General features: G+C 44.5%; 3 protein-coding genes and 1 long non-coding RNA gene across 4 annotated transcripts in view; 1 reads left to right on the top strand and 3 right to left on the bottom strand.

Annotated features, from left to right (window-relative positions):
• LOC138951015 (uncharacterized) overlaps window positions 1-25,675 on the bottom strand; it is a 172,776-nt gene that overhangs the window by 44,384 nt on the left and 102,717 nt on the right. The window lies entirely within an intron of this gene.
• On the bottom strand, window positions 7,522-23,989 carry LOC138950992 (immunoglobulin-like and fibronectin type III domain-containing protein 1). The gene is made up of 4 exons (XM_070322698.1): window positions 23,525-23,989; window positions 21,031-21,336; window positions 9,942-10,241; window positions 7,522-7,751 (listed from the first exon to the last, which is right to left on the bottom strand). Exons 1-4 carry the CDS (start codon window positions 23,607-23,609, stop codon window positions 7,543-7,545), a joined length of 900 nt encoding a protein of 299 aa, XP_070178799.1. The 5' UTR covers window positions 23,610-23,989; the 3' UTR covers window positions 7,522-7,542.
• On the bottom strand, window positions 11,583-13,014 carry LOC138950993 (immunoglobulin superfamily member 22-like). The gene is made up of 3 exons (XM_070322699.1): window positions 12,715-13,014; window positions 12,169-12,471; window positions 11,583-11,902 (listed from the first exon to the last, which is right to left on the bottom strand). The coding sequence occupies exons 1-3, from the start codon at window positions 12,728-12,730 to the stop codon at window positions 11,583-11,585; spliced, it is 639 nt and encodes a 212-aa protein (XP_070178800.1). The 5' UTR covers window positions 12,731-13,014.
• Window positions 11,684-14,713, top strand: LOC138950994 (uncharacterized). The gene is made up of 3 exons (XR_011450911.1): window positions 11,684-11,823; window positions 12,209-12,287; window positions 14,235-14,713. It is a non-coding gene; the product is annotated as an uncharacterized lncRNA (long non-coding RNA).

The raw sequence follows: 25,675 nt of genomic DNA on the forward strand, positions 1-25,675 counted from the left end.
TCTGCTCAACGCACGGGCAATGCAGTCTCTCGTGTACACTGTACTGTGACAAGGCTCATAATTATAGAGAAAATAAGAGATACCCCCAAAAATGTTTGTGCACTGCACTTTTTTTTCACATTTATAAACTGATGATCAGTGTGTGTGTGTTCAGTTGTGTGTGCGTGTGTGTGTGTCAGTTCAAGGGGTGTGTATGTGTGTCACTGTGTGCCCGTGTGTGTGTGTGTGTGACGGTCAGTCAGTGTCAGTCACAGTGTGTGTGTGTGTGTGTGTGCATGTGTGTGTGCATGTGTGTGTGCCGTGTGCAGTGACAGTGTGAATGTGTGTGACGGTGTGTGACGGTGTGTGTGTGTATGATGTATGTGCAGTGTGTGTGTGTGTGTGTGTGTGTGTGTGTGTGTGTGTGTGTGTGTGTGACCGTGCTGAGAGAGAAACTAGAGAACAAGAACAAGAACAAGAACAAGAACAATTCTTTATTTTACGAGGGTAATAGAGTAAGCAGTGATCTGCTTTTTTACATCTGGCCCTCGCCCTAAAGAGGGACTAGTCTAAAATTGCTAAAGAATAAGCAAGTAAAGAAAACAAACTACTGCTACATGATTATAATAGAAATGAAAGTAAGAACATATCATCAATTTACATACAATACATTGCTTAAATGAAAAATGCAGAGAGAGGGAGCCGATAATCGTCTGATTCTGCAGGTTCGGCACCAGGCTGATGAAAACGCAGAATAATCCATCAAAACAACACTCTAACATCAAGTTTTAGAAACCAGAAAAACTTATCGTAACTCCACAGGTTTCGTGGTGTTTTGCGCACTGCTGAAACGCGTTTAACACGACGTGAATCGCCGTGCGTTAATGTAGCGAAAACGTCCAAAACGCAGACACCAAAACTCGATGTTTTACTGTGTTTTGCACCGCGCTAAAATCCCAGGGATTTTATTGCGTTACGGCAGTTTTTCTAACTTGATGTGAATCGCACAGGTATAATGCCACAAAATTCAGTTGATTAACTTCATGTTTCATGTTATATGCCACGTTATAGTGCCAAAACGTGACTTTTCGCCCAGTGTACATCAGAACACTAACAGATTAAACTATACATGAATCGCGAGACAAGCGGCAAGAGAAGAGATTTTTGGAAAAAATACAGGTGAATGAGCAAGAAGGCAGAAAAAAGAAAAGAATTCATGAAGAAAAAGAGAGCATGACAGGAAAGAGGAACCAAAAATCTACCTAACAGCAAACTAGAAAGCTCCTGCGGTTCCAAAAACAGGAGGGGCTTTTAATTTCATAACCGCAGTGCCCCACTGCGGGAACCTGCAGATGTGAAGTGTTGTTTTTGGTGTTTGTTTTTTCTCAACATGGGATTGTGTTTACAGCCAACAATTTTGACAAACCTACCAATCCATACTTTCAGTTTCCTTTATGCCATGTGGCAGAAATACCAACTGCAAACCAAGATGATGTAAGCTGCCTCTACAAATACAGAGTAAGGCCTTTAATCTCAACTCAAAAGTTTTCCCTAGAGCTGACCCTTCACCAGTTAGCGCTCCCAAGAGATCAGTCTCTCATTTGCAACTTCTGACCATTATAGGTACCTACTTTGACCTTATTTGCTTGAGACGATTGTGGACACAGTATTTAATGTCCTTCCAGGATCTGTGCTTTAGAACACTACTTTCTGCCTGTTTGCATCTTTCTGCTTCAAGTTTTTGCGGGACTTTATTCATTGAAAAACATGCAGCCAAATGTTTCTCAACTGCAGCAATTTCCTCTTTTTTCCAAGGCATTTTCTTCTGAGTTTTTGTTCCATCAGGCCTTCTCTTCTGAGTCAGTGTTTTACCCCCTTTAGCTGATGTACTGGTAGCTGGGGCGATGGTAAGGGAAACATCACCAACGGATGCACAAGCTCCAGCTGTATTTTCATTTGAAAGAGAGCAAGATGGTGGTCTTTCTTCTTTAGACACTTCAGCGCTGGCAGTGGCAGCAGGTTCCTCATCTTCATTCTCTTCATCTGCAGGTAGAATTTCTTCTTCAAGACTCTTTTCGTCAATTTCTTCGGGTATATCAACACCTCTGTTGAGTTTGAAGAGGACACTGGCTACCTTTGCCTTCTGAACAATCTGAATTGGCTTTCTGTAGACACCCCTGTGGATGCGAATGTCATGTCCGAGAAAGCCTGCCAGTTGGTCTTCCTCTAACTTTGACAACTCCATCGCTTGGCTAAGTGTTGCTAGTTGTTTCCTGAGGTTGGTGGCTGTGAACAGTGATTCAGAATCCACCTGCGCCTTCTGTGCATAGGTCCTAAGGACGTCAGAGTCCCTAAAGGGCTTCTCACCACTTGAGGCAAATAAGTATGGACTTGTGATGTCTTTCTCAGCTCTCATCTTCAACAAACGCTCAACAGCATGAACCATGCTTGGTGTCAAGAGGATGGGCACAGGTCGTGTGAACTTTCCTTTGATTTCCACTCTTTGTAGGATCTTGACAAGCTTTTGCTCAGTTGTTGTCAGAGTTTTCAGCATTTCCTCCTCAATTGACGACGACTGCAACACTTGAAAGTCCTGAACTTTCATTCTCTGCAACTCCCCTCCTCTTTTTCTGTTGAAGATGGTCAGAGAGGCTAGTGTGGCTTTGGCCAGGACACTGTATTCAGTTGATTGCATGTCCTCGTTGATCACACCATTCACTTTCTCGACGTCTTTCAAAGAGGGAAGGAGGAGCTGTTTGTTCATTTTAGCCATTGTGACCGACTGAGCAGCACCTGCTGAGACAGAATCATGCCAATCACTCGCCAGGAGAGAAGAAAAGTTTTGGACTTTTTCCAGCAAAAGCTTGTCACTGGATTTGATGGCTTCCGACACAAGAATTTTACAGCAGGTCTTCAGAGAGTAGCCAAGTTTGAGAGCCAGGTTCCCTTTCTTGTAAGCATGGCTTGGTTCTTCAAAGTGAGCCATGGCTCGGACTGTTTCAATGACCAAATCAAAATGGATAGGATCAAGTGCTTGTTTAAGGCTTGCAACCTTCATTTCAGATTTTGCCTTTAACTCCAAGACCAAACGCCCTAGTTCTCTCAGCCGGCTGCTGATGTTGCCCCTAGTATGTTCTTCCACATCTTTTTTGTAGAACAACCTGGAACCAAACTTGATGATCAGACTGTCATTTGTTATGACTCTCATGACGGCGTCATCTCTCATTCTTCCAACAACAGCTTGAAAGAAGGCACTGTTCTTTTCTTTTCCAATGGGAAGCATGTATGATCCTACCTTGGAACACTCGCCCCACTTCAAGTGCTTACTTGGATCTGGATTTTGTGGACAGTTGTGCAAATGCTTACTCAACAGGGACTTGGCATACAGCCCTTGGCAAAACCTGCAGGCTGAAAGTTGACCTACCTGGCGACCTGCTTTTCTGTACTTTGGAATGACTGTTCCGGACTGGCCTTCCAACACATCATAGTTGTGTTTATAGTCTCCCTCATTGAGCAATCTTACAAACCCGTTCCTTCTCTCTTTGGATCCTTTGGGAAGTCTCAAAACTGCCGCCACATCCGCTCCGTGAGCATGGACCTTTGTCAAATGTGTCGACATTTTTACTACCATTTTTGAACAAAATTTGCATGAATGTTTTTTACCCCATTTGTTTTCCTGGGGAGCTTTTTCTGCAACATGTAAAGGATCAGCTCTAGATTTGTCTTGTTTGCAAGGTGTAACTAGGGCAGGATACATTACGCTATCACAGTCGGAGTCAGACTCATCAGTCTCAGGCTGCACAACTTGGTCGTCATCAGGATCCCTTTTACTTTACTTTATTTGGTGTTTAACGTCGTTTTCAACCACGAAGGTTATATCGCGACGAGGGAAAGGGGGGAGATGGGATAGAGCCACTTGTTAAGTGTTTCTTGTTCACAAAAGCACTAATCAAAAAATTGCTCCAGGGGCTTGCAACGTAGTACAATATATGACCTTACTGGGAGAATGCAAGTTTCCAGTACAAAGGACTAAACATTTCTTACATACTGCTTGACTAAAATCTTTACAAACATTGACTATATTCTATACAAGAACCACTTAACAAGGGTAAAAGGAGAAACAGAATCCGTTAGTCGCCTCTTACAACATGCGGGGTGCAGAGAAATAAGGATGTGGAAAAGAAGACTTTTGGTAAGTGAAATAAAGGTGATGGATCCGGTCAGGTAGAAATAAGACAACAAGAAAAGAATTGGAAAACTGCAGGGAATAGTAGGGAGAGTTTTCTTGGAAGGAAATATAGGTGAAAGGACTGGTAAGGCAGAAATAAGACAAAAGAAGAGAAGTAAAGGGGTGGGGTAGCTCTGTTTAAACGCTCCCGCCGCGTGAAGGCGACCCCATGGGAGCATCAGGGTCCCTGTCAGACACCAGCTTGGAGCCCCGTTCACCCTCCACGCCAGGCCCAACTTGATCCTCGTAATCATCGTCACCTGAAAAGAAATAAATCATATTTTTCAGATAACTTTTCTTTTCATCCTGATAACAATGTCACCATGGAACCCCTACAATTGACTACACTACATGGATTAAGGGCAGAGGTGGCACGGAATTTTGATCCAAAATGGTCCCATGATGTGATTTGGGTTTTTATCATTTTTAGGCAGTTTGAACACCCTAGAATAACTGCATGATGTTTATTTTGTCAATTTCATCCTCTTTTTTCAATAAAGTGATGATTTGCAAAGTGAGTGAATGCTAAAAATATGCAGACTTATAACAAAAATCGATTTTTTCATGGCAGAGCAGCAGCAACATGTCGATGAGTTTGTCAAAGTTATTGCATGCAGCGTACTCAGCGGGAATTTCCGTTTGTTGACGATGTCACAGTCATGGAAATAAAGCCCGTTTGTGTCCCTCAACGGCCGCAACACAAGAGCTGGCGAAGGCTACTTTCACTTGCAAAATGTTCCATATTTGGAAAGTGACCTTTACCTTTGAAAATCTATTCGCTGATTGGTCATTTCCAATAACTTTCAGCCGGGAAGTAGTTCTGCGCATTCGCGCGCACCACATCCGCATAAACACGCGAACCTTATTTCGAATCGGTTCGACGTCTCAAACAGCGATATTTCTCCCAACTCGGCCTCTAAAAGATAAATTCGGCGGGTGTCTATCATGCAAGAGGCAGGGGAAGTTACAACTTGCGGCAGATCGAGCAACGAAGAAAAATAAGCTAGCGGTCGGTGTGAATGTCGAGTCCACGACGCCTGAATAACAGGTACAGAGGTAGGACGTCAGGCCTTGTTTATCTCACATAAACTCCACCTTGACTGTCCCAGTTACATCCTAAAGTACTGCTAATCGAACTTCGGACCCATCTCCCACTCATGTATCTCATTCTTGGTGAAACAATGATATTTTGACTTAGATATTTGCTTCGTTGCAAAATCCAACTTTTCTCATTCAAGGAACGCAACAACTAGGTGCATTTTCCGGTGAATCAAATGTTGGGCTAAATCTTTTGGATTTCATCCCGACTCTATTTCACCAATAAGAAATGTATATTCTTTTCTCCCTCTAGATCATTGAATCCCTTGAAATTGTCAGGGAAACATGTCTAGAGTTTATTTTGGCAGAAGCCCGACTGACGTCCTGCCTAAAGGCAAAGTTCCATGAGTTTTGGAAAAAATAATGCTTACTTCGAAGCAATTTCCGATCAAAAATCGGCCACTTTTTGTGCAATGGAAACAAGAATTAGCAGAAACCACATGTCTGCTCCTGCGATAAAACTGAGAACATCAAGAGTAGCAAGTAAAATTCCACACGCCTTTTTTCCAGCTGATCATAATCATTGTACTTGATGTTTCATTGAGTGTTATAGCAACAGTCTGATGTCCATATGTGCAACTTTGGACTGATAGGGGATTGTGAAGAGCACTTGGAGTATAAGAAAATGTCAGTGAAAAGTACCCGCATGCACACATACTCTTGGTTTGTCAATCTGTCTTCACTGTGCGCAGCAAAACACTTCACAAACTTTCAAATGCAATTTTCTCAGAATGTGATTTTCAAGGACGGTAACCACACGGCGATGATCTTCACATCCCATATCTACTTGTGGTAGACTACTAATTTTTTTCCCCCAAGCATTTTTACCCATTAAAAGATCCACAGGCAAAAACATTGCACAAAAGAGTCTTTTTATGTGTTTTTGCTTGAGGCAGGTTTCATGGTATCAGGCCATTTTGATAGTCTCAGATTTGTTTAGTCTTTTAAATCCATATCTGTGAGAATCTGCTGTATTTGTTGTATTAACATGCAAACTAGTTGTTGTTTAAATACTTTTTTGAAAATAAAAGTTGAAATTTTTGATAATGTGTTTATTTATGTGCGTGTGAATGGTGGCGATCGTCAAAATACGGATGGATGAATTTACTTTTGCCACAGCATCACTAAACAAAGAACTAAATTCCAACACACACATGCACAAGTATCAATGCTGTGGTGGTTGAGAGTGCCAGAACACATTGAAATGATTGTTTTTCAACAACAATCGATATCCATAACACAAATTCTAACTTATACTAGCTCCGCAAAAAAAAATGTATGGGGATTCGGATCTGTCCGTCGGCATAGCGATATCAAGAGCATCGAAACTAATTGTGATTTCACAGGACAAAAACACAAGTTTACCTAATTTTGTATACTGTAAATACAAGTTTGTGCACCCTTGAAGTGAGTTATAATGTTGCCGAGGTCAATTTGCCCTTGATCGACGCACGGTGACCCGAGTTTCAAAGTTGCGATCCAATCCGTCTAAACAATCTAGCGATCGCCACATTTTTCTTTTCATTCAAAAACTAACCGTTTGGGGAGGAAGTGACGTCACGTTGTTTTACGTTGACGCTCGCGCTCGACAGAAAAAGACCGCAACAGTTTTTCAGTTAAAAAAATCGCAAAGTAATTACATTTTCTGAGGTTTTCTAGTGTCCGTCTAGTAACAATCGCTACTCTAGCGATCGCCACTGAGTGTTGAAGTCACATTTAACTCCATTTTCGACTGTTTTAAGAAACTATTTTGACGCTCAATCGTCACGTTTCAGTGTCGAAACACGTACTGTGCATTTGCAATCAGCCGGTGTGTCCAAACTGAAATGCGAGTGATGCCTCGATTTGTGGCGATCGCTCACGTGGTTGACGGACAGAAATACCTTCTTAGGGGGTAGGGGAACAGTTACTCCTCCATACAATAATGGTGTTCACAAATGATTGCAAACTTGTCTCTTTATAAACTGTTCAGACATGTCTTCTCTTCAATAATTTTCAGTTTTGCTCGGTTTGTTAATCAGGAGCACCCTGCAGTAAATGTTTCATCTGTGACAATGCTCGAAATGTTGACGTAATTCCAATGCCCATATCCTTCTCTTGTTATCTCATCTACCCAAAACCATTGAAGATAGAAAGACATTTATTGAACAAACTAGATGCACAACACCAGTCTTAACACGTTTTGTTCTTACATGTATATGAACATATTGATGACGGCTGCCACACGGAAATAGAACTCATCTCCAGTGACAAGTCCCTCCAGTGTCCTCGTCGTCTGTGGTCTTGTCAGCGCGACTCCATGTCATGCGCATGGCCTCACGCTTCTCAATGATGTAGCCAGTGATGGGCAAGCCTCCGTCATCTTGAGGTGGCTTCCAGTCCAGCTGGACAGAGTCGCGGGTGATGGCCTTTGCTTCCAAAGGTCCCACTGGTTTTCCCGGTGGTCCTAGGAAAACAACATGAAAATTTCATTAAGATGAATTACAAACAACAAAAGATAACTTTGAAGCTCTAAAGGGAAGCATTATATGAGACATCATGTATGGCATAAAAAGACTTACCACAGAAACACAAACACAGAAAAGAGAATAATACATACAAATACAAAGTACAACACAAAGTACCGTATTTGATGAACTACAAGCCGCGACTTTTTTTCAAAAATAATCGCATTGCGGCTTATAAAAAGATGCGGCTAAAACGTTACCTAAACTTGAATAGCATTCACCTAATGGAAGTCGCCGCGGATTTTCATTTCGCTCGATTAGCGATTACCGGTACTTTATTAGCTCTCTACTCAAGACTCGGCGCTTTTCTCTTTCTTTCGCGAATCTTCGTTTGTCAACAAGTCGTCGTGACAAGATAGCGTACAGAGAAACATCGGATGTATCAGGATCTCGCGCGTGCGAGATTTCGTTTTTTTGTGTCTCGCGATAGTTGGAGGAGCGAGAGCCGCCATGTTGTGTTTTCGTCTGCTCGAAATGTGCGCAAAAGTCGTAAATCATCCCAAAAAAGCTTATTCCGGGCGGGACTACATGTGTGTGTTGGTTACAAATTGTGTGTGTGATATTTTTCTTCAAACTTTATCACTTTTCTTCTTTGTTTCACTTGTTTATTCTCGGAGCCGATTTTGCCAAATACCGTACTTTCGTTGCCTGGTTGTTTTGATTGATTGACACGATCTGATTATATTTTTTTCGACGGCGGCTAATATAGTGACGCGGCCTATACGTGGCTCGTCCCAATTTTTTTTTTTAAAGTCGGGGGTGCGGCTTATAAAACGGTGCGTCTTGTAATCCGTCAAATACGGTACAGTAAAACCTGTCAAATAAGGACACCCTTGGGACCAGACAAAAGTGTCCTTATTCTGCAGGTGTCCTTATTAGACAGGTGCAAGTAAACGCGACAAAGTCAAGTTGAGAGAGAGAGAGAGAGAGTACTGCACATGTACATGTACATTTATAAGAAAAACAGAAGCTGTTTAGATTAAACAGAGAAACATTTAATATTGACTGTTGTAAAACAAGTTTAAAAGCTTTTTATCATATCAACTGTATAAATTTAAATTGTTAAAAAGTTACTGGATCTCATTCATACAACACATTCACATTCACTTCATTCTGCACTCATCAGCTTTTGAAAGAATTTGTCCAGCGTTGTCTGAGTGGACCATTGATGGCAATGTGATTCGCACGTTTGGTTGAAAACCACTCGAACACGGCGTCATTTAGCTCTTCGTATTCGGTTGTCTTCTTCGAAACCCATTTCTGGTCAGCACGTCCGTCTCCCGATTCCCACAACTTCATTATTTTTTCCCGATCGACGCTGATTTTCGAAATCTGCGTTCTCCCACACCCAAGCTCTTGTGCAATCGTTCGGCATGATTTCCCACTTTCCAGTTGTTTGACAACATTTATCCTTTGTTCTAAAGTCAGCGCATTTCTTCCTTTTCTTGAATTTGAATTTCTTGCTGCCATCTTGTTAAACACGAATCACTCTTTCGAAGAGAAGATACATTCACTCATACACTTTCACTTCCGTTCCGCCGAACACGTTCCACGCGTTGGATTGGCTGCCTTGGAACTCTAGCAGCCAATCAAATGCGTCGACTTAAAACACTCACCAAGAATAGACTCTATCAGTATTCCAAGCTCTCGTAATCTCTCGCAAACTTCAGAGCATAGCAAAGCATGCGGTACAACGATCTCGTGCGAGCTGCACAAGCCAAGGTTCGAAGTTCTCGCGATGTTCAAAGCATAACAAATAGCGTGTCTCGCGAGAGCTGCTCAGATACCGACTAATATCAACTGATCGATTTATCGTCTTCTTCGTCGATCGAACTTCCCAGCTTGCTGTGGATGTCCGTATTTAGCAGGTATATGACTTATTATGGACCCAAAATACCTGTCCGCGTCCGTAATGCCGAGGTGGCCGTAACGTACAGGTGTTTTACAGTGTAAAGCAGTCCGTGCCGAGACTGACTGTCCGTATTCTGCGAGTGTCCGCTAAGTCCAGTGACCGTATTTGACAGTTTTCACTGTACAGAGTTTCGCAAGCTGACAAACATTTTGCTTTTAAACTAAATAGACTTTTTCAACTTGAGATTGACATAAAAAAAAAGGACACAGTGACTTACCAACAGGCCTCTTTGGTGTAACAGCATCCGACTCAAGCGGTTTGCTGGTTCCCACTTTGTTGATGGCGAAGATTCTGAAGTAGTGCTTCTTGTCTGTGGCCAGGTTCTTTGCCTTGGTCTTGGTCAAGTCACCATCAACAATGGTCACCTCTGTCCAGGTTTCCTGGTTCTGCGACACCTCAATGCGGTAGTTAAGCACAGGGGCACCGCCATCATCTCGAGGCGCACGCCAGTCAAGGACAACACTTGTTGCATCCAAGTGACTGAAGTAGACGGGTCCCGTAGGAGGTTCAGGAACAACTGGAAGATATGTTTGATAGATGGTCAATAAAATGAGTACATCATTACCAGCTATTGTGTTTTCAGCGTAGCAATAGGGCCCGATATTTAGACGAGACAAGTATAATGCCGACGAGTCGAAGACGAGTCGCATTATACTTGTTCGAGTCTAAATATCGGACCCTATTGCTACGATGAAAACACAATAGCGATTATATAGCTATTCTGACATTAAATTCTGTGTTAAAATCATGTTTTTGTCAGCAACAAGTACCAGAATGGTCCATTTCGTTGAGTGCAGACGATGGTTCCCTTTCCGCATGAAGCCACGGAAATAACCGAACATTGAAAAACCCACGGACATGTATTACGGAGAAAACTCGAGATAACCGGATGTTTAGCATTACGTCAATATGCTAGGAATCATATGACGTCATGACGTATCATGCTTGCCTACGTATATTGTATGTTCGAAAGTCTGACTTCTGTTGGGAATTCGCGTGGTGAAGACTGCGGTAAATCTGCAGATGATAAGAGAACAAGGATTGTCTCAGAAGAAACGACTAAATGTTTCAGACCAGTAACTTCATTTCAACATTGCACTATACAATGGACGTTCTATGTGACAGGAGAGTTTGCTGATTTTGTGTTAAACATTGGAGAGATCGTCTGCTAGAATCAGAGATAGGTCGCTTCAGATTGCAGCTTCTGGAAATTTGCTATCGACATTTGTAACTTAGCTTAAAAACATTCCCGAGAAGAATTTCAAGTTTGTAAAGCTGAAAAACATTCCCGAGAAGAATTTCAAGTTGTCAGTGTATGCTGTTGTCGATAGAAACATCGCCGCGTGGTGCAGATGTGTAAACCAGAACCATGCGTCGGCCATTTTACTCAATATGCTTTTGGATGCCATTTTACTCAATATGCTTTTGGATATTGAGTAAAATGGCCGACTTCGGCAGCAATATGCTTTGATGATAGGAAGAGACTATCCAATCACAGCCCCCGAATTCCCCCACGTGTTCATCAGAATAGCTATATACTGGCATAATAGCCATATCATTCAACAAAGATGTTGATTCCACTAACATTTGTATCAAAATGATTAAATATTGGAACAGCTCTACTGAAAAAAGACAACTGCTGACTTATCTTTTTTTGCTGTAAATGACATTATTGCTGTGGTGTTGTGATTGTAAACTTGTGCAGCCCAATTGCAACAGAGTAAATATTGTTGTGTTCTAATCGTAAACTTGTGTATCAATTCTTGAAATACCATGCTTATTGTATTGTCTTTGCTCCCTACATTGGACTCCATCAATCAGGACAACCATTGCAAAAATTCCACAGTTCAAAACCAAATCAAATGACATTCTCACCAGCTTCCCTTGTTGGTTTGACCAGCTCCTTCATCTCAGTTTCTGGCCCAACTCCCTCCTCATTCTCGGCAGAGACACGGAAGTAGTACTCCTGTCCAGTCACCAAGCCATCCACATCTAAAGTCGTCACTGTGCCCTTGGTGGTTCCGGCCTTAACCCATGAACCCCAGTGCTTGTCGCGACGCTCGACGATGTAGGACTTGATCGGCAGTCCTCCGTCGCTGGTAGGTGGCTTCCATTTCAGCGACACTGCTGTTTCTGTGACGTCTGTTGCTGTCAGTGATTCTGGGGCTGATGGTTTCTCTGCAGAGACAAGGAGAGATTCATTAGTTTATAGCTATGGAATTACATATTGTGTGGGCCAAAAGCAAGTTTAGAGACTTGAAAAATGATAAAATTCTGTTGTTCCAGCTATGTCTTCAACCACAGCCATTTAAAATATGTCACGAAGTCTTGGTTTTGAGCCTATTATGTAAACCTTCATGTCTTTCTTTTCCTTAAATAAACACACACAAAAACAAGAAAAGCTTGGAGTTATTAAAAGTTATCAGAATAAAAAGCATACTCACTGTAAGGACTCATTGGTGTGATGGCATGTTCCGATTCCAGAGGCTTGGACTCTCCAGCAACGTTCTCGGCCTTGACCCCGACAAGGTCCTGTCCTTCCTGCAGAAGGAGCAGGTCGCAGGTAAGACGGTCGCCAGGGACACGCTCCACCAACGTCCAGCTTGTCTTCCACGTCTCGCGCTTCTCCACAGAGTAGTGAGTGACTGGAGATCCACCGTCCTTCTCTGGTGCCTTCCAGGTGACCTTGAAGCTGGTCTTGGTCACGTCTGATATCACCAGAGGGCCTGTAGGCGGTGATGGTGGGACTGTTGAGAGAAAAGTGGGGTGGTTTAGTAAGTGTGTCACTGGTTGCCTTATCTTTTTTCAACTGACAGGTTGGGTCATGCAAAAAATATACCTGTGGAGTCAAGTAATGATTGCACATCAGAAAGCAAAATGATATTTTAAGTTTGATGTGAGAACTAGCTGTAACAACGCTAAACTGATTCAACAATGCTTGCTGACTAATCCTCAATCTACAACGTCACTGAAATTGCAATTCAACTCACAGATAGGCTTTTCCATTTTCACTGGTTTGGCTGTCTTCTGCTTTTCGCCAATGCCCACATCATTCTCTGCGGACACAGCAAAGAAGTAGTCCTTCTCTCGCTCCAGATCAGCGACAGTGCACCGAGTTCTGAAGCTCTCGACTGTGGTGACCTTCTCCCATTTGTCTGTGCCCTTCAGAGACTTCTCTATGATGTAGCGACGGACCCTGGATCCGCCATCGTTCTCTGGTGGGGTCCACTCCAAGGTCAGGCCGTCCTTGGTGATGTTCTTGATCAGCAATGACGCTGGTGCATCAGGAACACCTAAAGTTTAACAAACATTAGTCAATTTTGTATCAATATGTTTAAGACACATACGTTCAGACAAGAGACAGTAGACCAATGTTGAAAGAAAATATTACATTGGAACCTTTCTAGTAAGACCCTCCATTATCAGACATGAGACCAGCAAATGTTCAAAAAGTAGGAAAGTAAGCCGGGGTCCAGGGGCCGGATAGGCCCCTGGTGGGGTCCAGGGGCAACGCCCCGGTAGGGGGTTCAGGGGGGCTACGGAAAATGAATGCTAGAATTATAAAGGCCATTTTGGGGCCTCTCCTGATAGCAAAAAATTAGATCATGCCTTTTTAAAAAGCTATACAAACCACAAGAATAATATGTTTTATCATTTTAAACAAAAGTGTAATTTATAACAATCACACACACACACACAAAACTGACTTGAAAACTTTCAGAACCAACACATTTTTTTCACCAAGTCCGTATTTCACCACGCAGTGGCCGTTGTCGCACCACGTGCACACGGCCTGACCGGGAATGGATATCTTGGCGATACTGTCGCCAATGAGCTGGCGCCTTTCTTTCTTGTTGATAATGACAGTCACTTCTTCTGACAGCCAGTTGGCTTTCCATTTGTTTTTCACACTTTGGTCGTCGATCGTAAGAGCTTCCACAGCCGACAAAACAATACGGAATCCAGACGCCATGATGCTACTTTTTTCACCTTCGGCGTTTGGAGATCGGCAGCCAATCAAAACAACCCGCAAACCGCCATCGGTGAATAATTAGGCCTAGGCGATACTGCTATGGGTTCACGCGAGTGCTGGGGTGTGAATGCACTGACTTCAGACGCAGACAGCTTCAGCTGAACGGTTCATACCACCACCACCACCCCCCCTTTTTTTCTCAACGAATTTGCATCGATCTCAAGAATGGTCTGTGAGCTAAGGAAAATATCGGAATTCCGATAAAATTCGGACCAGTCCCATGTCTGCATTATATGAGACTCCCTCTACTACAAGACCTGAATTGCTCACATGTTTTCTTCACAGTGTCACTAAATTCACCTCCATTATAGGACTCTCTCTCTATTAAGACCCACATTTCTCAAACTCTACTGACATATTACAATCCCTTCAGCTATTGCTCCATATTTGCAAACACTCGCAGTCCAGTTATTTCAAAGGTTTTCTTCTTATGAAAAGAGACTTTTCAAACACTTACTGAGGATCTTCTCTGGGCAGATGGGTTCTCTGGACTGCAGAGGCAGGCTCTGTCCCTCAGCGTTGACTGCGATGATCTGCAGCATGTACTGGCTGTCCGCAACAAGGCCGGTCAAGGTCACTTTGGTTTCTGTCGTCTCCTGGACGGTGGTGAAGGTGGAACGAGGGATGATGCGGGTCTGAACGATGTAGTTGGTGATGGGCGTGCCACCGTCGCTGTCCGGAGCGGTCCAAGACACATCTGCTGATTTATCTGTGACGTTGGACACGCGCAGGCCTGTTGGTGCTGATGGCACATCTGTCAAGAGAAAATTGTGTGATAAGAGTTTGAATGCTGAAGTACTGTTGGTTAAAGACCTGGGGAGCATTGAATGACAATGGGATAGTGAAAAGTTCAGTTTCACGAATGATCGCATTTTAATGATGAGGCTAGACGATCATTACAATATGTGGAAATTAAAGCATGCATGACTCTGGCAACAAAACTTCAAGGATTTTTATTTCTCTGCTGCACTTTCTCTGTTCAACTTGAAAAGAAAAATAGTATATCAAGATTATTGTTTAAGCTGCCTAAATCGAAAATTTTTAAGTAAATTTTCATTTCATTAATATACTTACCCGAATCACATAAAAGCATTGACGCAGTCTTACATGCAAAAGGTCTGAAAAGGCTACCCGTCTTAAACAATTTTAAAGGGGAGCAACCCAACACAAAAAGTGTAAACAGGCAAGGTAGTGACCATCTACCCAGGGAGTTACCTCCCATCTAGGGTTATGTGACGTCACTTCCCCCTGTAAACACCACATGCTTCATACGACTTAATAGACTAAAAATCATATGCGGGGTTGGCGGGAGGGCATACACTATGTGATTCGGGTAAGTATATTAATGAAATGAAAATTTACTTAAAAATTTTCGATTAAATTACATATTCTTACTCCGAATCACATAAAAGCAGATAGCTTCAACAAGGCGGTGGGAAAGAAAAATCCAACTCACTCTAAAAACCTTGCCAAAACCCTGGCCTGCTGCCAAAAGGTCAGGAAAAGGGCCCAGTGAGAAAGAAAAACTAACTCACTCTAACCCTTGCCAGGAACTGGCCCACTGCCAAAAGCAGAAAAGGACCTGAGAACCATCCTGATTGACAGTCGTGATGTCTCTCAGGCAAAAGTTGCGAAAGACAACATCAGAGAGCCAGAAATGTGTGCCCAGCACTTCTTCCAATCTCCTGGACCAAGCGACCCAGAAAGAGAACCCAGCCTTGGATTAAGCCGAGCCGAGTAGAGAGGGAAAGACAAGCTGCCCCCCCCCCCCCCTTTCGGATGGAAGGAAATGCACATGCACCGAAAGAACGATCTATGCATAAGGTAGTCCGCTCAGTGAGGTGAGGGACAAACCTCGCGGCGACCATAAGACGATCACGCCGAAGTAATCAAACTTAGGAATGGCGTGAAGCCCAAGTCGGTGAACCTCTTACTTCCGGCCGAAACTGGAAGCAGCTGTCGCGGACGACTGCTGACGTAAGTCGAAGCTCGAACCGGGCGTGACAGTAGCCTGTGCACTAGCTGGTGAACCTCTTACTTCCGGCCGAAGCTGGAAGCAGCTGTCGCGGACGACTGCTGACGTAAGTCGAAGCTCAAACCGGACGTGACAGTAGCCTGTGCACTAGCTGGTGAACCTCTTACCTCCGGCCGAAGCTGGAAGCAGCTGTCGCGGACGACTGCTGACGTAAGTCGAAGCTCAAACCGGACGTGACAGTAGCCTGTGCACTAGCCAGTGAACCTCTTACTTCCGGCCGAAACTGGAAGCAGCTGTCGCGGACGACTGCTGACGTAAGTCGAAGCTCGAACCGGACGTGACAGTAGCCTGTGCACTAGCCAGTGAACCTCTTACTTCCGGCCGAAACTGGAAGCAGCTGTCGCGGACGACTGCTGCTGAAGTGACCGGTGACCCAAAAACAAAATGACTAAAAGCCAGAGTGTTACAGAACAGTCTGCTTGAAGGTAAATGAAAGAAATTCAAAAACCCCAAGTAAACTTCGTAGCCAAAAACCTGAGAGAGGAGATAAGCCACAAAGAATGACTCCTCCAACATGCATTGCCAAAGACAATGTTCCCTCAGGAAAATCTGAATGTTACTTCCGAGGCCAACTCAAGCGCAACTTAAGTTTGGACGAAACACCAGAACACGTCTGATCGCTAGAGAAAGACGGAGTCAGACTCTGCGAAAGACGCCCAGGACCAAGTCCAGCAGCTTGTGGCAAACTGAGAAGAACGGGGAAGCCCGAAAACGGGAGCCCCACTCAAACGGCAATCGTCCTATCTCATCTCCTGCCTAAGATGAAATAAAGGAAAGAAAGTCGAAGTCCGAAGCCACAAGAACAGGGAAAACAACAACCATCCCGCCCACAGGTGGAATGGCTGTTGCACCAGCCGAGGCTAAAAAACCCTGGATGCCCTAAGGTCAGCCGCTGTTCCGAAACTCAGACGTACCTAGAAGCGTCTGTGAAAGAAACAACCTCTCCGGTAAAACCGGAAGTGCCACTGCAGCAGCCCGTGGCTGAACTGCTGTTACACAACTGAGGACTGAAGCTGTAAAAACCGAAGGACAGCGCTAGCACCGACCAGAAGAGACCTCAGCGGGTGCTCGAGCTGATGGGCCTAGACACCGTGAAAGGATCGGCTGACGCATAAATAAATATGCACTCTTTAGATCAATGGGAGTCCCCCGACCTCACCACTCCCACAAACTATTGGCTGTGTACAGAGACCATCCAATGAAAACTTGCAAGGAGAAGACCCGCCCCGCCATCACCAAAGTGGAGGGCGGAGGGGGGGGGTGAGACCGGGGGCACTTCCTTGGGGAGAGAGGCTAGCCTAGGGCTGCCCTTCTCCCTGCCCAAAGGTGATCTAATTCTCGAGAATCAGACAGAGACTGCCCATTGGCCGCCTGCTGAAAACATCCCGAGGCCCGAGCCTGCTTCCCGTGAGGAGGCTAGCTCTGCTTTAACCCTTGTAGAGAGAAGTCAGAGATCCGCTGATCTCTAACCCACGGGATCTACTTTGCTTTCTGGTAAAAACACCGAAGTTCAAAAAGCAGATCCCTCTACTCCGATCAAAGTCCAGATGTCCCTCCTAGCCTGCTCAGAGACCTGAGCATGCGAGAGAAACAAGTCCTCCCTACGCCCGACTGTAAAGCGAGGTGAAGGGAGGACAGCCTCTTTGTTCCTCGTTCGCCTTAGCCAGGCTGAACGAGTGGAGATGCCATCAGTGTCCTGACACACACTAAGCGTGAAATGTTTAGTGACTCCAGGAAAGAGCGCGAGAGCGCTCTGACGATCATCTCCGAAAAAGAGGCAAATTCCAAAAACTGACGTCCAAATTCCTCTAAGTTCCTGCGTTCCCATTAAGGTGTACGCGGAAGAGCAAGACGCCAGCAAAATCCGACCCAGCTTCAGCCAAGAGAACTTCCTATGACAGGAAGAAACAAAGACGAAGCCCGAGTAGCCGAAGACAGCCAAGGCTGCGCGTGTTCCGGAACTGACCCGTGAAAACCGAGCAGCAGAACCGGAACCCGTGGATACCACTTCCGGTAGGAGATGGCCAGCCAAAACCTGCGGAAGATGGTACCCACATTGAAGGTGACTATCAAACCGGAAGTAGGAAAAACTCCTCCTTCGCGGAACGGAAGTCCGACATCGCTGAATGCAACCAAAGAGGAAGCCAATGTCCCTCCATAAAAAATCTGGAAGTAATCTCCATCGAGGCCTCGAGAGAAGCCGAGAGATTCGACAGAACGTGTCTGGTCTCTGGCTAAAGGCTGTATAACAGAATAGCCCAGAGACCTGACACTGACCGAAGTCACAGTTGCAAGTGGAAAGTTACTGAACAGGATAACCGGAAAACCGGAAACCCGTTCAACCGGAAACCGTCCTGTCTCACCTCTCCCATAAGAGGGTAAGACAAAGAGGAGGTAACATCCGAAGCCACCGGAACTGAATAGACAGTAGACGCAACACCCGACCAGTGAAGTGACTACCGTCCCGGCCGAGGCTGAAAGCCTGCATGCCCATAGGCCAGCCGACGTTCCTCACTTCGCTAACAGTGATAGGAAGGAGAACGATGCATCCGGACAAAGCCGGAAACGCAACAGACAAAACCGCACAATGCGGAAGCAAATGTTGCGTGGACTGAGGACAGAAGACCGAACGCCCGTAGGCTAGTCCGCGGTCAACTCCAGTAGAGACACACAGTGTAATCGCAAAGGAGGACCTATGCTCCCGGTAAACCGGAATGACGACTGTCCGGATGTCCGTAGGACGTATCCTGTTCCTCCCTCACTGACCTCCGTATAGGCGCAGCAGGGGGAGGAACGGCAACTCCGGGCTGAGCCGGAAAAGCAACGGACGAAACCGCATAAACGGAAACGCCTGTTGCGATGACTAAGGCCGAGGCCAGAACGCCCAAGGCCAGTCAACGGTCAACCCCAGCCATGACCTCTGTGAGTGCACGGGATGGAGGACCTTCGTTTTCGGGAAAACCCGGAAGCGCGACTCCCGAAAAGGGAAGCCGCCCTTGCCTATTCACAGCCGTGCACGCAATGCAAACAGGCTTAGAACGAGCAGAAGATTAAGCAACGGACGAAGCCGCATACAGCGGCAGCGTCTGCTGCGAGGACTGGGGCCGGAAGCCCGGTTGCCCGAAGGCCAGTCCACAGTCGACACCAGCAGGGACCTTCGTGGGTGTGCCAGATTGACCTTCGCTTCCGGGAAAACCCGGAAACGCGACTCCCGCAAGCGGAAGCCGCCCTTGCTCAGTCACGGCCGTACACGCTGTGCGATCAGGCCTAGAAAGAGCAGCATATCCTGACCAGCAGGAAGTTTTGCAGTCGACACCAGCAGGGACCTTCGTGGGTGTGCCAGATTGACCTTCGCCTCCGGGTAAACCCGGAGACGCGACTACCGCAAGCGGAAGCCGCCATTGCTCAGTCACGGCCGTACACGCTGTGCGATCAGGCCTAGAAAGAGCAGCATATCCTGACTAGCAGGAAGTTTGCAGTCGACACCAGCAGGGACCTTCGTGGGTGTGCCAGATTGACCTTCGCCTCCGGGTAAACCCGGAAACGCGACTCCCGCAAGCGGAAGCCGCCATTGCTCAGTCATAGCCCTCTCGCTATACGATCGGAACTAAGACGAGCAGCATATCCTGACGAGCAGGAAGTTTGCAGGTAGTGAGCCTGCGACCAAGAACTGTTGCTCAAAAGAGAGCGTCCGGTGGCTTCACGAGAGCCAGTGGAGCAGTTCGACTTACCGTCCATGCCCCCCAAAGGGGCAGCAGACGCAGCTGAAGGCCAGCGGCCGGAAGCCGTGGCCGACAGGAAGCCAAAGAGTGGCCGTCACCCGCCGCCGGCGGAAGTACAACGCTGGAGACGGCGTGTGAAGCTGCACTCTTCCCTCCCAAACTGCGAAACTCTGGAAAAAGAGAGCAAAACAGTATAGACACCAGAGCGCCGCGCTCCGATGCCGAGAGGGAAAGCAAGAAGCAAGACACGTCACAGACGTGCTAAACTGCCCCCCAAATTCATTTGGGGCAGAATAAGTAACGGACAAAGCGGTTATACATGCTTAGTACGAAACAACAACAAATGCCAATGGTCTGAAAGACCAATGACACACACCTAGCCATGTTATCTCACCGTCAGACACGCTGACGCAGACAACAGGCGGCAAACAAAGAGTTACTGAAAATTAACAAGTCCAAAACGGACGGAAAATTTAGCAACTACAACAACCTTCCTGTCAAACTAATGACTAAAAAAGGAAGCGCTTACCAACTAACAAAGCAGAAGGCAAGTAAAGAGGTAAAATAAGGTTTACCTATCCAAAATATAGGCCGTGCCACATTCGCCGTCAGCAAACGTGGAGCCCCAAAATGCGTTACTGAAAAAATTTTACAAGTCCGCAAAAACGGACGAAAAGTCAGCAACTACAACAACATTCTTGTCAAAATAATGACCAAAATGGAAAGAGCTCACCAAACACGTAAAGGCAAGCCGTTAAGACGGGTTAGGTGGCCGGTGGGTGTCCTTACAAACACCAGCACTCAGCCACACACGGAGCCAAAAAATTCGACGACCTCTCTGCTGTAGGCTGAAATGTCGTATGAAGCATGTGGTGTTTACAGGGGGAAGTGACGTCACATAACCCTAGATGGGAGGTAACTCCCTGGGTAGATGGTCACTACCTTGCCTGTTTACACTTTTTGTGTTGGGTTGCTCCCCTTTAAAATTGTTTAAGACGGGTAGCCTTTTCAGACCTTTTGCATGTAAGACTGCGTCAATGCTTTTATGTGATTCGGAGTAAGAATATGTAATTTAATCTAGTTTGTTTGTTTGCTTAACGCCCAGCCGACCACGAAGGGCCATATCAGGGCGGTGCTGCTTTGACATTTAACGTGCGCCTCACACAAGACAGAAGTCGCAGCACAGGCTTCATGTCTCACCCAGTCACATTATTCTGACACCGGACCAACCAGTCCTAGCACTAACCCCATAATGCCAGACGCCAGGCGGAGCAGCCACTAGATTGCCAATTTTAAAGTCTTAGGTATGACCCGGCCGGGGTTCGAACCCCGACCTCCCGATCACGGGGCGGACGCCTTACCACTAGGCCAACCGTGCCGGTTCTAAATCTAGTTAAACTTCCCTTGTTCCTATCAATACATTTTCATGCCAGGATTTAATGCTCTTCATTGAACAATACTGACATATCTGCTTTGAGACCGAGTTAAAGTAAATCATTCCTTAACCCCAACTCACCATAAGGACTCTTGATCCTAACAGGCTTGTCCATCTCCAGAGGTGGACTGGGCCCAGCCTTGTTCTCTGCCATCACACGGAAGAAGTAGTCTGACCCAGTGGTCAAGTTCTGGATGGTGTTACTGGTCATGTCGGGACTGATCTTGTCCACACGGCTCCAGGTGGAGCGAGGGAACTCGCGCTTCTCCAGCACGTAAGCTGAAAGCGGCAAGCCTCCGTCATCCTCTGGAGCGCGCCACTCGATGGTGGCTGACGTTTTGGTGGTGCTCAGGACCTTGATGGGTCCTTGTGGTCTGGATGGTGGCTCTGGAAAAACCACAAAGGAGTGTTACTGCACTTTGGCAAGAACAGTGTGCATAAAATCAACATAACTCTGCAGAACATTTGTTTCCATTACAAAATAATTATGAGCAAATGTACAGGTTGTCAAATGCTTGTGAAAGATAAAACAGTTAAGATGCACATACAAGTTCAGTTAATGCTTGCAATTCCTGAATATCAGCTCTAGACCAGTGCAAACTAAACAAAACATCAATTCTCATAAACATGTTCGCTTTCCGTCAATGTTCTCACCGACGCCATCTTTGTTTAGCAGGCTAAAGCCGACAGCTGAATCGGCCCGTTCATGAATTTTCGGAATGAAGACACTCGGTGAAAGGGAAACTTAGTCCCAAATGGAAAGTTCATATTCGGGTCGAAGGTCCACTTCCTTCGATACGGAGGTTATGTTGTCATTATTTTATCGGAGATTTGATCTGGAAAATCGACTTTAGGGTTGTAGGTAGGACTTTACAGATCGAATCCAATGGAACCACAACAACTACTCTACCCCCCCCCCCCCCCCCATTTTTTCTCAACGGATTTAGACGATTCAGAAAAATGGTCCTGGGAACGAACTTTTGGGCGGAATTCCGCCAATTGGCGGAAGAATCTCATCCCTGATTTCAGCTTTGTGGCTTAAAAATTAATTAATGACTTTGGTCAAAATCTGAAAATTGTAATCAATTTTTTTTTATTTACATAAAACGATCCAAATTTACGTTCATCTTACTCTTCATCATTTCCTGATTTCAAAAACATATAAATATGTTATATTCGGATTAAAAACAAGCTCTGAAAATTAAAAATATAAAAATTATGATTAAAAATAAATTTCCGAAATCGATTTAAAAACAATTTCATCTTATTCCTTGTCGGTTCCTGATTCCAAAAACATAGATATGATATCTTTGGATTAAAAACACGCTCAGAAAGTTAAAACGAAGAGAGATACAGAAAAGCGTGCTATGCAGCACAGCGAAACCACTACCGCGCTAAACAGGCTCATCAGTTTCACTGCGTTTTGCACGGCGGACTACGGTCATTGTGAAAAAATGCAGTGCGTCAGCCTCCCTAAAATGGGGTGTTCAAGCTAGACCTTTTTAAAGGGCAATTTCATAATAACACGATTTTAGAGGTTATCAATTTTTGCACAGAAAGAAAATCAAAATGATGTGAAAGTGAAACTTGGCACCATTACTTTGTCCAAAACAAAGCACCAATAATACAGTGAGTGTGGTTTGTGTGCATTATTCCATTCCAGTTTCCACAGCTTCACATTACTATTGCAATTTGATGCAAGCAAAGAAAAAGAAAGCTCTCAATACTAAAACCATGAATCCTTTGTTCAGATCTAGTACGGTACTTCCATAGTTGTTTGTTTCAGCTACCCCCTCCCTCTTCCCCATTGTTCAAACTTACAAAGATATTTTTTTTAATGAAATTCAAGTGCCAGAACTATGGGAGAGATCCCCCTCCCCCTCAATCTCCAGTAGAATCTTTGACCTCATGAAAAGGATTTACCAAAGAAGATTCTGACAGACGAGTGATCGCATTTGGGTACATCTGTGACTTTCTGTGCGTGTTCAACACATTTTAAAAACCATCCGAAGGCAAATCTTGTTTAAAACAACAACAACAACAACAACAACAACAACAACAACAACAACAACAACAACAACAACAACAACAACAACAACAACAACAACAACAACAACAACAACACGTTTTTGAGCGGATTGTTGAGATTCGGTGCTTGATGACGATAAAATAATTTTTCTTTGAAACTAGCATTTAATCTGAACTGAAAGGGCGAGTGGTATTCAAACTCTTAGTCCGGTGGAAATCTGGTTCAAAGTCAATAAAAACGTCAATGGAATATTGTTTCTAACACTTACTTATTGAAGGGTTAAATGTTCTTAACAATATTTTCTGTTTGAAAAACAAAAACAACAAACATGCTGAAAACGCATGAAAAGTCACAGCGCCATTTGCATTTGCCGTCTAGATAGACTACATTGACTCATTGAGCGATCAGTCGCATCAGTGTGAACAGTTGCTTTTGCAATAACAGAAAGGTACATTTGAACCAAATATATGCTAATGAACTATTAAAATACCAAAAAGACAAGGCGAATCATAAAATATATAGGTGAGGAAATGATAAAATCCTTACTTTTTCCCAGAGATCTGTAGCTGCTTTTTCCACACTGCTTTGAAGAGGACTCCATATTTTTGGCGGCATCAGGAAGTGACGTCATGCAGAGCGAGTCTAGAGAGTGACTTCCCCATAACCAGGAAAAAACCGATTCGAAACACACTTCGGTGTGTGAAATCCGTAAACACAGCTAACCGGAAAAAATGTCAAAATGAGACATCCTGTTCAAATCAATTTTTTTGATGATAAAATAAGATTTCCTGCATTGTACATGCTTTGAAAAAAATGGGTTCCTAAAATGAGACCCCATTTTTTTTCAGAGCCCCATTTCAAGAGGATGTTAACTGCTCTGTGACCTCACTTTGACACGATTACAAGCACACAGATACACACACACACACACACACACACACACACACACACACACACACACACACACACACACACCACGACCCTCGTCTCGATTCCCCCTCTATGTTAAAATATTTAGTCAAAACTTGACTAAATGTAAAAAACAACAACATGGATATGTCATGTTTACTCTAAAATTTGCTCAGAATTAAAGAAAAAAGGTTAAGTAAGTACTACGTTTCGCATGCTTCGCGGGGACGAGCGTGAACCGTCTTGATCTTCGGGTATGGTTAGTCGAGGCTATTGATGTAGCCTCTGCGATGTCTGGTTTTTGGTGTTGATCTTTTAGTTTGATACCAACAGATTGAGTAAAAAAAAAAAGTATATCTTGATGCGACTTGTACATTTTTCAGAGCGCGTATTCTTTATCGATATTAGAGAACCTAAGACATGAGTAGTAGCCGACGGAGACGTAACCTACGTTCAGCCACCAGGTGGCCCAGTATTGCACAATACAGCGCTACGGCCTCCAAACGAACGGTCGGGCTTGCGCACTGAGCTGTAGCAGTTAAGTCACATTCAGAAGACCGTCGCTGAGCTGCCTACTTAGCGTTTGCTGGGCTTGGCAGACCCTTGACTTGTACTCCACTCCAAACCAAGAATATTACTTTGTAGTCCCATGCGCACGCATCTCGCATTTGTGGGACAAGCTCGCAAATCAATTCCTGTTCGTATAACTTTTACAATGTCAAAAACGTTAAATGTTGTTGCCACTACTAACAGAATAGATCCATCTTCCCAGCAAGAACATTTCACCCGAGGAAGCATGCATTCACAACTCCTTGCAAAAATAGTTTCAACGTTCGAATTTGCAGCCAGTTTTAATGAGATGCACTCACAAGATAAACAAAAACAGCGACCCAGTTCTCTACCCCTCAAAGACCATCGACCATTGTCCCAAGCGTGCCATCAAGCAGTCGAAACTCACCTTTCACAGGTCCCAGTCCTGCCCAAGGAAAAAGCGTTGTGGACAACGATACAGCCAAGGTTGCTAGACGGGATGACCTCCCCCATGGCCCGCCTACATCATCTCTCAAGGAGCAGTGTGACGATGCAGCCGTGATGACCTAGCCCCCGGCTGGCGCCAACTGGACGGATCTTGGAGGAAACGACCTGGCTACGCTCTATGGACTCTGATTTTTGAATACGACCCGATTGAAATCAATGTTGATATGTCATCACGGGTGATTTAAAGATAAGTATTAATAATCATGGACTGAGAAATACGATAAAGAAGAAGTCTTTTTATCGATATTTAAAGAAATTATCGTATGATACTATTTGTGTGCAAGAATCATATGTACATGAAACCGATATTACAGTTTTGGAAAAAGAATGGGGAGGTCATATGTTTTATTGCTGTGGTACAAAACAGGATTTTGACGGTACGAATTTCCCTGGAGAATGGGGACGTTTGTATTTCGAACGATTGGTAAAGACAATTTTTTTTTTAAGTTGGAAAAGCACATTCAGTTGCTGAATATGTTGAATTACAAAGTGTGTGGAGATTTTAACTGCGTAATTGAAGTGGAGAAAAGCATAATGTTAATCGCTTTAAACGGTTTTTGGAAAATAATTATTTAAATGATATGTGGAGGTTATTTTGGCCACAGAAAAGGGAATGTACGTGGTCAAGGAAAAATCCTTTCATTGCTCGCAGATTGGATTATATTTTTGTTACCACGCGAATGGTACTACACACAGAATTTGTCCGATTTGTCTGCGATTTTGGTACTTAAAATATTTTTCCTCTCTGTT

This window comes from Littorina saxatilis, linkage group LG16 (genome assembly GCF_037325665.1).
Source record: "Littorina saxatilis isolate snail1 linkage group LG16, US_GU_Lsax_2.0, whole genome shotgun sequence".
In the NCBI taxonomy this organism is placed as follows: domain Eukaryota; kingdom Metazoa; phylum Mollusca; class Gastropoda; order Littorinimorpha; family Littorinidae; genus Littorina; species Littorina saxatilis.